This window comes from Drosophila sechellia, chromosome 3R (assembly GCF_004382195.2).
Source record: "Drosophila sechellia strain sech25 chromosome 3R, ASM438219v1, whole genome shotgun sequence".
Lineage (NCBI taxonomy): Eukaryota > Metazoa > Arthropoda > Insecta > Diptera > Drosophilidae > Drosophila > Drosophila sechellia.
This window is the reverse complement of record NC_045952.1, coordinates 19179881-19193565: the sequence shown is the minus strand read 5'-3', so window position 1 is coordinate 19193565 and position 13685 is coordinate 19179881. Positions and strand designations below refer to the sequence as shown.

General features: G+C 44.6%; 3 protein-coding genes across 4 annotated transcripts; 1 reads left to right on the top strand and 2 right to left on the bottom strand.

Moving 5' to 3' along the window:
- Positions 1-17: 17 nt before the first annotated feature.
- LOC6607151 (chromosomal protein D1) lies at positions 18-2426 on the bottom strand. Of its 2 annotated transcripts, none has more exons than XM_002031901.2 (3): positions 2339-2426; positions 1632-2209; positions 18-1004 (listed from the first exon to the last, which is right to left on the bottom strand). In XM_002031901.2, exons 2-3 carry the CDS (start codon positions 2044-2046, stop codon positions 358-360), a joined length of 1062 nt encoding a protein of 353 aa, XP_002031937.1. In that variant the 5' UTR covers positions 2047-2209; positions 2339-2426; the 3' UTR covers positions 18-357. The 2 variants fall into 2 exon arrangements, with proteins under 2 accessions (XP_002031937.1, XP_032576847.1); XM_032720956.1 differs by having other exon boundaries at positions 2343-2401.
- A 471-nt stretch (positions 2427-2897) lies between these two features.
- Positions 2898-7899, bottom strand: LOC6607150 (phosphoinositide 3-kinase regulatory subunit 4). Its single transcript, XM_002031900.2, has 8 exons — positions 7802-7899; positions 7554-7740; positions 6314-7360; positions 5239-6249; positions 4970-5183; positions 3955-4588; positions 3283-3897; positions 2898-3224 (listed from the first exon to the last, which is right to left on the bottom strand). The coding sequence occupies exons 1-8, from the start codon at positions 7897-7899 to the stop codon at positions 2993-2995; spliced, it is 4038 nt and encodes a 1345-aa protein (XP_002031936.1). The 3' UTR covers positions 2898-2992.
- Positions 7900-9594: 1695 nt separating this feature from the next.
- On the top strand, positions 9595-13674 carry LOC6607149. Its single transcript, XM_032722080.1, has 5 exons — positions 9595-10564; positions 10931-11079; positions 11989-12268; positions 12775-13107; positions 13453-13674. Exons 1-5 carry the CDS (start codon positions 9803-9805, stop codon positions 13531-13533), a joined length of 1605 nt encoding a protein of 534 aa, XP_032577971.1. The 5' UTR covers positions 9595-9802; the 3' UTR covers positions 13534-13674.
- The last annotated feature ends 11 nt before the right edge of the window (positions 13675-13685 follow it).

Genomic DNA, 13685 nt, shown 5'->3' with positions numbered 1-13685 from the left:
AAATTTAAAAAAAAATGTTTAGGTGTAGTAGGTTTATTTAAATTTGTATACGATTGAAATACAAAATCAAATTCATTGTTACAATAAAGTTCAGTTCTACTTCGGAACTTGAAATCTTCCCCAAATATGTTTTTTGTGTTATTTATTTGGTAATTCCAATCCAAGTTGAAATCGTGAATATCGTATGTAGATAAAGTGTGTTGTTTTAGGAGGAGAAGGTTCTCTAAAGTCCAATTAGGTCTTATCCATTTTTGTGTTTTCGTCTCTTGAAGATCTTTTTCGTTTGTTTTTGCAACATTCTTTTTTTGTGTTGATTTTTGGGAAGGGGTGTGTGGAAATGTTTATAAATTGTATGTTTTAGGCTACCGATTCGGAATCGTTGTAGTTATCCGAAACATAACCGTCGTTGGCATCATTCTCGCCATCCGAGTTCCATTTGAGGCCAACTCCTTTGGTTGGTGTCCCATCCTCGGCACGGTCCTCGTCGTTCGCCTCTTTCTTTGAGTTGCGTTCGTCCTGGTCGGCGGAATCAGCATCATCTGCATCGTCATCAATATTTTTCGCTGGGCGTCCACGGGGCTTCGATGTTTCCTCTTTGGTCACCTTGCCGGCGCCAAGAGAGGGACGTCCACGTTTCTTCGGCATCACTACCGTCTTCTCAGGCGAGCTGTGCTCCTCCTCCCCGGAGTTATCATCCTGATCATCGTCATTGTCCTCGTGCTTCTCGACGGGTGCAGCATTGGCCTTTGGACGACCGCGCGGACGGCCGGTGGGAACGTAGCCAGTACTGCCGCCGCTACCCGACTTGTTCTGTGGCGGACGACCGCGTTTCTTGGGCACTTGTGGCTCCCCATCGCCATTGGACTCGACAGCCCGCTTCTTGGGTCTTCCCAGGCCGCGTCCCGTGCGCGATATGTTCAGGTTGACGGATCCAGCCGATGGTCGGCCCACCGGTCGACGTTCTTCGATGCTGCTGTTGCCATCGTCGTCCTCATCCTGCTCGTCTGTATTAAAAGAACCAAGGCAATGTTATTTAATAGGAAAAATCTTGAAAATTAATCCGGGAATATCAGTCATTTATTTTTGTTTGGTTGATTAGCAACTGATTGCATGGGTGCCGAATGTTAAAATCTTGATTCTACCTGTGATATTCGAAAAAAATCGGCAGGTAGCGTAAAGATAAAAGTGCGAGTTTGGTGGAAGCAAACAATTAAAGGTATAAGACCCAAACGTGATATTCGTTTACAGTTTTTGTTGTACAGCACAATGTCCTTTAAGTAGCTTACATATTGGGCCATTAAAGATTAAAATGGCATACAATATAAGAAATGTGAAATGTGTTATTTTTTTGTTGTGCCCAAGAAGAAATAGGAATATACTAATAATATCCACATACATGTTTAGAGAAGTTATGTTATGGTTAAGAAGTATACAAATTGAAAGGTATTTTTGAAAGTCGGATAAAGTAGAGAAGGGGGTTTGTTGAAGGAAGGATTACTGGACGTTCCCTCTTATGGTTTGGTTATTTTGTACACTAAAAACCAAATGAGTAGTGCTTAAATTTGCATTAATTGAATTGGGACCATGAAATGTTGGGGATTTACGTACGAACTGTACTACGATAGGCTCACCTTCATTCTCGCTATCGCTGGGCTGGTGCTTCTTGGGCCTGCCGGCTTTGCGCTTCTTGGCGGAACCGGGCGTCTTGACCGAATCCCCGGATCCTGGTCCGGCGCCACCACTGCTCTTGGGCCGTCCCCTGCCCTTTGTCGGCAAGGGGGATGAGTTGTTTGCAAGCTCAGCGCCGGACCCATCGCCTTCGCCCTCCTCCTCCCCCTCGTCTTCGGGATCTTCGTCATTTTGGATTTTGGACGCCTTGGGTGGGCGACCCCGCTGTCCACCACCGCCACTGGAGCCCTTGTTCTTGGCGGGACGACCGCGCTTTTTGATGCCTGGCGAAGCTGCTGCCACCGCCACTGTTGAAGATTTACCACCGCCGGGTGTCTTTGCCGGTCGGCCGCGCTTCTTTACCGCAACTTCTTCCATTTCTGTACGGGATTCAATTAGCAAGCGAATATAAAAATCCTTGTTTCTTCGCGTCCCCTCACACACAAACGCGCGCACAAATGCTCTCTCTCACGCACACACGCTCACTCGTTTTGCTTGGCTCCGCTCTTCTTCTTCACCTTTTTGTTTGCCGAAAATCAAGCTGGAAAAATATACAGAAAAACAATTTCACATTAGGGCTTGAATGCGCATAAATGCTGCGAAAAATATTCTAAAAAAATTCTTAAAAATTCTAGTTTTTCCGGACCCGAAAGGGAATTACTTGCATTACCTACTTGCCTTCTCAATTTGTAATTGTAAAATACGCGCACGCTAGTACAGTTCAAGGTAGTGATGTAAAAAAAAAATATGTCGGTGCATTGGGCGATAAATTTTGCGATATTTCTCGATTTGATATCGATGCTAAGCGGTGCACCAATACATTCAAATTTGGAACCGTTTAATTTAAGTTTGCGTAAAGGAATTCCCTTTCATTCGCTCGTATTGGATTTTAACTATACTATATATTAACATAAAATGAAAAATTGAAAAATTCTTTTTTTTTTTGGAAATTGTAAGGTGTAAAAGTTGTTTACTTACAGTTTATATTTTGAATGTTAGAACAGCAAAATCAAACGAAATAAGATTATGAAAAAACTTGAACAAAAGCCAAAAACAAAAATTATTTTTTGAACTTCCTTCTTGCGTGAACAACTAAGTTAAGCTATCGTATGTCCAAATGCTAAACAAGTTTGAAGTGACTACATGAGACGCCTGGGCTACTATTTCAAAATATGTTATGTTGTGTTCATATTTTTTTGGTGCTTCAACAAGCCTTTAAAACAAGAGAGTACAGTTTAGAAGCAAACGTTTATTAAATAGTTACACATATTGCAGTTTATTAGGCTAATCACAGTTGAATAATTAAATACTATTTAGTGGGCGCTCACTTCCACAGCTTGATGACACCGTTTCTCGATGCAGAGGCTATGTAGATCTGGCCCTTGTCCTTGCACATCAGCAGATCCGTGATGGCATCGTGGTGACTGGCCGTTGGCATATCCGGCCCCGAGCGGGGATTCTCCTCCGTGGACGAACGCAGCTGCTGCGAGTCGCCCGTACTGGCCATGGAAATGATTTGCTCCTCGATCACTTGGCTGCCATCGATTAACCGGGCACTGAAGGGTAGGATGAATTATATTATTATTATCATTATAATAACAGATCAATAATTACCCATAGTTGAAAGCCACATCTGCCAGGTTGTCATTGGCAGCAGGTACTTTAAGCGCTGAGTTCTTTGGGTTGGTGATGTCCCAATACCGGATCCGCTGATCCGAGCTGCCGGTGAGAATGAAGGGTGAACCATCGACCACGCCACTGAGAATGCCGCACGTGGTGGCCGGATCGCTGGGACTAGCGCTCGATAAAGCCGCCACCGGACTTGCCCACAAAATCGTCTGCCGCTGTCCCGTCTCTATATTCCACACGGATACCTCATTGTTTGACTGCGATGCTGAGATCAGGTATGAAGGCTCAGTGGGATGGCAGGCCACCTTGCGTATCCACGAATCCGCCGGATGCTTTATTTCCGCAATGGGAAGCCGGAAGCGTAGATCCCAGCAGATGTGCTTACCGCCGCTGGTACCGGTGGCCAGCCAAGATCCAGTTGGATCTGCACAGATCGTTGTGATCACCCCATGGCGAAGTTCATTCTGTAGCCTCCAGGCGCTGTGCTGCATCCTCGTATCCCAGGCCACAATGCCGCCATATAGCGTGGCGTACACGATGACACTTTGCGTGGCCTGATCGTAGGCGTGCATGTCCACAACAGGACCATCTTTATGATCACTACGAATGAAATGATTATGTTGTAAAAGAGTAATTAAGTAAGTGAAGGCATCTTACTTTTGATTGAGTGCCTGTTGAAGCGTCATTTTTGCCGAATTCCGATCGATTCGCATCATCAGCATGCTGCCATCCTTGCCGCCCACCGCCAGTGATTGTCCGCTATCACAGGCGGCCAGTGCGTAGATGGGTGTATTGGCCGAATAAACCTGCCTCGATTTGTTTACACCCTGATTGCCATTCAGTTTGCTGCAATCCCACAATCGCACTGTGCCGTCTATGCTGCCGCTGGCAAAGAGAGATCCGTGGGGCCGCAATGAAGCCAGCTTGATCACGGATTCCGAATGCTCGTGCAGGTGTGCCACCAAAGTGCCGTTCATCCGCCAGCCTTCTGGATAGGGTGTCACCAGCTTGTCGTAGCTGCAACGCTGCGAGATGGCCAACACATTGTAGCGACTCTTGATCTTGGCCGTCAGCGATTCGAGATCCTTGCGGCACTCGGAGGAACGTTCCAGCCAGCAGTTTCGCTCCGGCATCGTGTATTCACCCAGCGAAGTGGCCGCACTCACGGTGGCAGTTGGCACTCCAAGAACTACGGCTCCGGAGGCCGGACTTCCGGCCAGTCCGCCAGCTCCCAGCGGAGTGATTGCTGCATCCGAGGCGGGCGAAGCTAGAGTTGGACCCTCGATGGAGCCTGTAAAGAAATTGGCATTATTTCAAGCAAGTATTAAATGGTTTCCTCATATTTAACATAAGACTTAACAAGATAAGAAAGTTTATAAAAGCATAATTTTATTTCAAACACGTAAAAAAAAACATATCGAGTAATAAACAAGGTGATTAAAAAGCAAATAAAAAATTGTATTAATATTATTTGGTTCATGCTCCCAACATTTTATCCTTCAGCGAATAAATTCCCATAATCCAGAACTAAAAATAACTAAGAAATTCAAACAAGCGATTATTTTCGAACTAAAAACCAGGTAAATTGAAATGAAGTAATTTAGGGGACTTGTTAATACCCAATTAAGTTAAGTGAGATGAAATCCAGAATATAAATCATTTATGTACTTACGGTTCTCGAGGGGCATTTTGCTAACTTTGTCCGCCAGCGGATATTCATGACAAGCGACTTGCTTGCGACTGACCACGATGCGTCCATTTCCTGAGGCGGTATCGTCCAGATCCTGTAGTGCCTTGTGCTTCATGGAGATTAGAAATGGGTTCATGGCCAGCAGCTGCATCTCAATGAGATCCGTTAAACCCTCAGAGCTTAGGCGTCTAAAGAGCTGCAAGTTAAGGGAACAATTTACCATTTATACAATTTTGATCCAATCCACTTACATTACGCAGGGTCTGTCCCATCTCCTCGTACTGCGGCAGAGCTCCCTGTCTCGTCTGACTACGAACACGCGATCGTGCCTCAAGCGCTCTGATAAAATGATGAATGTCCTGGAAGCGCAGCACGCTGTCGAAGATCTGCCGCGGAACAGGCGGATGCACACAGTCCAGCAGGATGTGCGGCTTCTCCACCTGGATGAGCGGGGCCTTGAGAAATGCCCCAATCGCCGGCATGATCTTACACTGCACATCGATGGCGCTTAGATTACGCGCCGTGGTGGCAATCATGCCGCAGATTTCGTGACGAACCCAAAGATTTGGATGGCACAGATAACAGGCTGTCTCTTGGACTATCTCCGTAACGGCTGGCTTCTTTATGTGACCCAGTTCGATAAGAATGGTCACAGCACGAATGGCTTTTGCGATGACGAACTCCTCGCGATCCGTGAAACCTTGCTGCAGAAGTGGCACGAGAATGTCCGACGCCTGCCAGCCCACATAGCCAGCAACTCCAGCGATGTTGTCATAAAATGCTCCCCTCAAATTCTTGTCCTCATCGTTAAGGAACGTCATGATGTGCGAAAGTATCACATCGTTGGCCTTTTCCTTGCCAAAGAAAGCACAGAGATCGCAGATGCCCGACTCCATCAGTGTTTGCTTGACCACCGGTTGGGAATCCGTTAACAGACTGAGCACTGCCTGTCTAACTATGTCATGGAGGGCGTTCAGTTCTGCCTCGTAGCGTGGCGTGGGCATATCGTTAGGAGCATTTCGCTGCGTTTCCTCCAGAAAGTAGACAGCGCTCTTGGCCAGTGCAGCTATATTCCGGGCAAAGGCCACGCGAACAATAACTGCACTCGACTCGCTGGCCAAATCGGTGATGGAGGGCAGAATATACTCGGGAAACACGTTGGCATCGCTGCGTGGAATGTCCTTTACCATGCCCAAACAGGCGGTCAGAGTTTCGATGGCCTGAACTTGCACCTTGGCTGGTGATTTCTGGGCCAAATGGAGCTAAAAAGATTTGTAGGCATATGAGAATTAACAATTCCAATCAACGACAAAACAGAGTACATACAATGTAGGGCAGAATGCGATCCAGGATGGTCTCGGATGTTGTGTACTTCGATAGCTTTTGCAGAAGTTCCAAGGCTGCAATTTTTGTATTCGACTGCTTGAGTCCTCGGATGCAGGATGTGACCACCGTGATGATCAAAATGAGACCATCATGCTCCGGTGGCAGACGGGCACACAACGTGGGATCCTTCTTTTCTTCTTCATCATTCTTTTCCTCCTCTTCCGGTGTTAAATCCTGGGCCTGTGTCAGCACTTTTATGCAGTGCCCAATGTCCTTATGCAGACACTGAATCTTGTCATCCGGCGACATGATTGGTGTTGAGCTGAACATTTGCAAGTACGACTGCAGGAAGGAGTAGAAGTATTCTGGAAACAGCTGACCGCGCTCCTGATCCAAATAATCCTCGGCGCTCTTTCGGTTCATCGAGTGTATGTCAATCATGGAGGCCAGCAGATTGCGTAACCGTTCGTTTTCGATGCCCGCCAGGTGTTTCTCCACCAGATCTCGCTCGCCACGCCTGTAAGCCAGCAGCTGGGAGAGTTCAAAGGGCGCAGTTCCCTCCGTCCAGAGTTCCAGCAAGGCACAGCCTGCCGAAAAGATGTCCATGGCTGGCAACAATGTGTTTCCCGCATAGCTAGGAGCAAGTCGAATTATGGAATCTGTGTGTATGACCGACATATTGCCATTGCCACCATCATCATCGGAGGCCAGTGTTTTAACGAATCGTTCGGGTGCAATATAGCAGGTTCTTCTTCTACTCGTATCAAAGAAGTACGTATAATCCGCGGGATTGTCCTCCGGCAAATATGTGGGCTTAAAGGAGGCAAAGTCAGAGAGAAGGATCCAGTTCCAGGACGTAATCAGGATGTTCTCCAGCTTGATGTCTCCGTGGCAGATCTTCTGTTTGTGGCACTGATTCAAGGCGCACAAAATCTGGAACGTAATCCACTTTTTCTCCAATACGGTAAGAAATGGGCGTGTGGAAACGCGATCATAGAGACTGTGCTTCACATACTCGCGCATTATGTAGGCTGCCTTGTCGATAAGCTGAAAATTATGTTTAATTATTGTTGTGCACTTTTAATAGGATTATATGTTAGAAACATTTAATGGAATACCCCAAATATTGAAATTTGATGACTCAATATAAATGAAGCTAGGTGGTTTGTGCTCCATTACATTGTGCATACCCTTGCATAGTATAGTATTCATCTGATAAATCTATTTGTAGAATACCAACCTCGACCCGCTGAAAGGGTAAACAATTGACGGCATTGGCCAGCGAGAGTGTCTTCTTGATGCCCTCCAGTCGCTCCTTGTGATCCTCCAGTGGCAAAGTGGGATCGTGCTTTACAAACACCTTGACCACTATCTGGCCCTCATCCGTTTTAGCCTTGGCCACCTTGAAGAATCTCGTGCTGCCCATACTGTGCCAAATTCGTGGGTGTCAACAAATATTCTTTAGCAAATCATCATATTTTCACTTACTTGGAACTAAAGGTGATCTCCGATCCAAACTGGCCGGAAAAATAGTGTTCCACCGCATAAATCTGCGAAGGGGCAATGCCCACTAGTTGATTGCCCATCCTGAATGCTATAGCACTTTGTGGTGCCAGCAATTATAGTTAATTTTCTTAGTTTATTCAACAATAACAAGAAAACGAAGTCTTCGTCTTTTCTGCGCAGCCAAACAGCTGGTACCGAAAATCAATCGGTGTTATCGATAAGTACACTGGCCAACATATTCACTTCTCTTTAAGGTTTACCAATCATTTTATCGACATTATTTTATCAGAAATTATTTTATATTGACAATACATTTTCAAACATCGCGGATTTAAATATTTCCTAATTGAAATTTTATTTAACACAGTAATTTCATTTAGAAATACCGATATACCTAATGGGAATCGATAATATTGTACGAGTGCACATAATGCAATTTAAAAAAGGCCGCGAATTTTGTATGTATCAAGTACTTTGAAGTAAGTGGAGCTTATTCTAATGACTTTAAATTTACATACTTAAAAATGAAACTCTATCCGAATTATTTAATATGCTAATAGCTAATTTATGGGGAAAGGTCATCTTGCATTGGAGTTGGAAGAACGTGAAGAAAGTATAGAAGTGAACAAGATCGATACAGATACACCTCTTTAGTTCGGCATGACGGACCCATTAAACTGATTATAAATTTATGTAACGGGCACACTGCAATCCATTTGTTGAATAAATTCGAAATGGGCCATGACGAGAGCCAAAATCAACCCACCAAGTGTCCAGGTGACAAATGTGCCGAGCATTTCATTGGGTTGCTTAAAGAACTTGAAATGAAAACTTCGATTTAAGGTGGAAACCAATATACCCTTGTATATAGCGGATATTCAATGTTATCAAATATTTTATATAACTTTGAGTTACACTGAAAATGGTTATAGTATGCATTGAAAACTCAATCGAAAAGGTTTATAAACGATTTAACATTTCAACAAAATTAATATGTGAACAAATATGGTTTAAAATTTAGTTTTATTATAACTTAGAAATTAATCAATTTCAATTTTTTTTTCAATTTTCCAGGACCAGTTATTTTTCTTTTCGAATAATAGCGCATTGGTAGTATACCCAAAGAAAGAGCCACAAAAGTTGTGTTGATACTCGTATTTACATAAAAAGCCCAAGCAGGCGGCTTTAACGAAAACGTTGCCACCAAATCTGACTGCCAATGTCCACCAACCACCATTCCGAGAAGAGAACTTTCAAAGCGGACGATCGTGTGTAAAAAGAAAGTAGGTGGGTAGGTAGGAAACATAAACAAAGTGTGAGCCATAGAACCAGGTACACGTCAAGAAAAGAAAAGATTTCAAATATATTAACATTGGTTTATCTTTATAAAATGAACCTACTTTTGATAATTTTTTTGATCTCTCTATATAAGCATTTAACTTAACCCTATCCCAACAAATTATGCCTTTCTGATCTTTGCACTACAATTTTCTTTTCGTGTAAAAAGCAAAGCTGTTCTGCTCTTTCTTCGCCCTCTCTTTTTCCTCGTTTATTTCTGAAGACGGCAAACCTGACGTGTTCAAAGCGCAGGCGTAAAGAATTCCATTCCGCGAGAGAGAGTCTTTGTGTTAACAGATGAGAGCGGCGGAGAGAGTTGGAGATTTGGATCCGAAGAAAGGGGAGTCCAGCGAGCGCTCGCAACGAACATGTTCGATGGCCCCCAAAGAATCGTTGGCTTAAGAAGTGTTACAAACTGGCCCAGAGCCGCAGAAGAAAGAAAGTTTTCGGCTGTGCTGGCTGCTCTACGCTGCGATCTCCGTTCTCCGTTCTCCAATCTTTGTAATATCTGTTTAGATATACATAGTTATAGTATATACATATATTTCGTGTGCTCAGTGGAGCGTCTTCCGCGTTTTGTGGCTGCGTCGCTTAATTGGCCCAAAAGTATCTCAAGTGTGTGATTGTGAAAGTTCCTGAAGCATAATGTACGTGAGACGAGCTCTGCTCTTGGCCTGCCTGCTGTGCCTCCAGCCGCTGGGTCCTTCTATGGCCAGCGAGGATGAGTCCAATCCGCTGCTGGACATGGCCTCCATGTTCTTCCAGGAGGCGCTGTCCAACCAGAACGGTGGCAACAATGGAGGAGGCGGCGCTGGTTTGGCGGGTGTGGCCTCGCTAATTGGCACCTTCATGCAAGCGAGTGGCAAATCTGGAGGCGGCGGAGCTGGAGGCGGCGGTGCTGGTGGCGCCATGCAGATCCTCTCGGGCCTGGGCAGTCTTCTGTCCAAGAGTCAGGGCGGTCAGGGCGGTGGCTTCGATCCCTCCATCATTGGCAATGTCCTCGAGATGTTCACCCAGGGCGATGACGAGGAAGCCACTCCACAGCAAAAGCGCAGCAATGGCGGTGGTTCTGAATCTGGGCTTGGTCTGGATACCATACTGCAAGTGGCATCCGCCTTCATGAACACCCAGGGCAACGATAAGGTCACACATCATCACCAGCAGAAGCGTTCCGCCGCCGCGGAACCGGAATCCGACAACGGACTGATGAACCTTCTGCCACTGGTCATGCAGGCGGTTAGCTCCTTCGCCGGTCCCGAGGGTCAGAGCACCCAGGAGAAGCACAAGAGCCACGCCTGGGTGCTGCCCCCATTCCTGGAGCACATCCACGTGCTGTGGGATCACTTCTCCAACTCCGAGCTGGCTGATGCGTTGTACGAGAAGTCCGGAGTTAACAAAATCATGAAGGTGGATCCATAAATCAGACTTAACTAGATATAGTTGACGTTTTGTTGTTAGAACTTTTTATTAGACTTTAGTACGCTTTTTGCATAAAATATAACACTTTTTATATAATATTGGAAAATAATCTACACATTGAAGACTTCAGGAACACGTTAGCAGTAAATTATTTAGAAAAAATATTAAAAAAAAAATAATCGAAATATACAAATTCAAATTGATTTAGAAACAATTAGCGAAAAAAAACAAAAAATAACTTAAAATTTCTTCCTAGCTTAAATTTAGATACAAATTTTGAAATGCTACGGTACTAAAATAATATGTTAAATTCTAATTTGTAATACTAATTACTCTACTCCTTTCCATCTCCAGGGCTTCAAGGGTTCCGATGGCAAGCTGGACTATGATAAGCTCTTCGAGTCGTTGAACAACCAATCCTTCCGTCGCCGGTGGATCAAGTCGGCCACACTCTACCTGGCCGACTGGGCCAGCTACCTGGCCAATCCCGAGGTGTATCTCAGGTGAGTCTCGGCTGGGCAACGTGGCTTGATCATAAATGATGGCCAAAGCGTGTTAATTGTGGATCACGTTCTGCTCTGCAACGGTCCCAGTGCACTTAGCACCTGGCTGCCATTCTTGGTCGCAGTCCAAGACCACCTTCCAGTCCAAATCCGATGCCTATTCCGATTCCAATTCAGAATCAGATTCCGAACAGCTGCTCCCAAAGCCTGTGCTAACCATTTCCCGTTAGCGACAACCCGTTTGGCCATCGAGCATGTTCGATGCGGCTACCTTTTGACCCACTTTTTTCGTTGCTGGTGCTTTTAGAACGTGCCTGCTAATCCAACTGGTCAACAACAGTGGCAAGTACCAAGTCCAGGCTCTGATACAGTTACAGTTGATATGCAGAAGATACAGAAGTCAACGGCATCGTTAAAACAAACAAATAAATAAAGCGGGCCAAAACCGGTTGGCGGTTTTAGCCAGGGGAAATTGCCTCGGCAGACCGGGTACACATGTCTGAAAAATCAAGTAATTCTTAACTACAAATCTTCTCAATTCTAATGGCCGCCAATCAAAACTGTTATTTAAAATACAATAGTATAAGTATTAATGACAAGTATTCCTTAAGCAAGCGTCCGAAACTATGAACACTTTTCACATAGGAAAATCGACTTGGGAATTATAAAAAAATCAGCATTTTAACCATTTTTCTTTGTGTAGACTTTGGATTCAGACATTTTTGCATGGTTCTTAAGTAGGTCAGGCCTCTCCGACTTCTTGGACTTCTAATTTTGTTTGCGTTGCCCCAACGTTAGACAGCAACAAAGGCGCACAACAACTTCCACTTTCTAGAGACCCTTTCACTCGGCGGTGCTGCGTCATTGGAACTCATCAATTTGCCCGCTTCTCGGCACTTTCTTATACAGGTACTTCCAGACGGCACAGATCATGTTTAACGGCCTGCTGAAGTCTCAAGGTTACCCCAAGCAGACCCACTTCGATCCCTCGCGTCCGGGCGAGACCATCTCGAATCTCTTGGACCATGTGGCCAAGCATCATCTGAACGTTAAGATCGATTCGAGGCAGTACGTCAAGCCAGCCGTGGGCTATGCCAAGGAACTGCTGAAACTCGGCCAGGCGCGCGGATTACTCCAGTTCAATGCCACCGAGATCAGCGACAAGCTAACGGATACGCTCAACCTGGAGGTAAGCAGATTGTCTGAACTGAACTGATCTGATATGGGAACTGGGCAACGCAGTTGGTAATTAAAGATATTTATCTGGGAATAGGAAATAGCTGAGGTGAAATGAATAGCACTAATTAAATAGTAATTCTGCTTAAAGTTCTGTTTAAAGTTATGTACTATATAATCCCTATATGATTATTCTACTGAAGTTGCTGATAGTAGCTGATCGCATTACAAAAGATACTTTTTCGGATCTAACACTTAGCTGATAGGAACTGATTAATTGACTGATTGATGACTAAACTATATCTTTGAAAACTATATCTATTTATCACATATGCTCCTTGCAAATGCTTCGACCCATTTCGACTTCAAACGAATTGTTTATAATTGAATAACTTGGCCCAGTTAGATGTACTAAACACTTAGTTTCAAGCGAATTAAATTAATTACGCCACTATTTTCTCCTCCACGCCATGGCTCACGCACTCGATCGCATCCGACAATGGACCAAATGGCAAACAGGTTATTGAACCGGTGCTGAAAGTCCACCGCGCCTACAGATACATCTCCAAGTCGCCGCAATGCGATCGCTACGTGCTCTGCCAGCTGAATGCAGCGGCTCTCGATCAGCAGGAGAAGCAGAGGCAGCACGACCAATACCAGCAGCACCACCAGCCCAAGCAGACCCAGCAAAGCCAACTGAATCGCCCGACATCGGCGTCCAGTCTAATTGCCGGAGTCAGTCCGAAAATCGTCAAGATCGGGAGCATGGGTGCGGCAATCTTCATTAGCACGGAAACCGGTACGCCGTTCTGGACACTCTTCGGTGTGATCAATGCGCCATACAATTGCGAGGTGAGTAACGACAACAGTGGTGCACTGAAAGAAATGGTATACATCTAGCAAAGAGATGACAAAAGATAACTAAAAGTATGCTGTGTTATGTAGAACGAGGCGTTTGGTACTCTATTTGTACGAATAAATATTGCAGCATACTTTTTGACACCTATCTTATCTATCTCTTCACTTTTAATATTATTATTGTTCTAAGTAATACGAAGCTTTAGAAAAGTATTACAGTATTATAACATACTTATATCATTTTATTGTTTAACATTCTAATCATATATATTTTTCTCTCTGTGTATTTCAATTTGTCGCCGCTTTCTAACCGCTATTTCTGCGATTGCCCGCCAACAGGCCAAATACCCAGTCGACTGCAATGGTTTCCACGAGGGCGAGGCCAAGGTGACCACGGAATATATCCACAACGAGTTGTAGTATTCCAGTTGCAAATGGACAACAAGATCCGGATGAAAAGTAGGAGACGAAGGCTCATTAATACGATTTAGCTGTAATTGAGATAAAGATTTCGTGTGTATATAGTATTACGGATTGAAATATATTTACATTTAAACAGAACCATTTCTTTA

Excerpts from the sequence above, each read along its gene's own strand:
- LOC6607151 (XM_002031901.2), bottom strand. The coding sequence starts at position 2,046 with ATGGAAGAAGTTGCGGTAAAGAAGCGCGGCCGACCGGCAAAGACACCC. Across the intron at positions 1,005-1,631 it reads CAGCGATAGCGAGAATGAAG|ACGAGCAGGATGAGGACGAC; the intron begins GTGAGCCTATCG and ends CTTTTAATACAG.
- LOC6607150 (XM_002031900.2), bottom strand. The coding sequence starts at position 7,899 with ATGGGCAATCAACTAGTGGGCATTGCCCCTTCGCAGATTTATGCGGTG. Across the intron at positions 7,741-7,801 it reads GAGATCACCTTTAGTTCCAA|TATGGGCAGCACGAGATTCT; the intron begins GTAAGTGAAAAT and ends AATTTGGCACAG. Across the intron at positions 6,250-6,313 it reads ATCGCATTCTGCCCTACATT|CTCCATTTGGCCCAGAAATC; the intron begins GTATGTACTCTG and ends AAATCTTTTTAG.
- LOC6607149 (XM_032722080.1), top strand. The coding sequence starts at position 9,803 with ATGTACGTGAGACGAGCTCTGCTCTTGGCCTGCCTGCTGTGCCTCCAG. Across the intron at positions 11,080-11,988 it reads AATCCCGAGGTGTATCTCAG|GTACTTCCAGACGGCACAGA; the intron begins GTGAGTCTCGGC and ends TTTCTTATACAG. Across the intron at positions 13,108-13,452 it reads ATGCGCCATACAATTGCGAG|GCCAAATACCCAGTCGACTG; the intron begins GTGAGTAACGAC and ends GCCCGCCAACAG.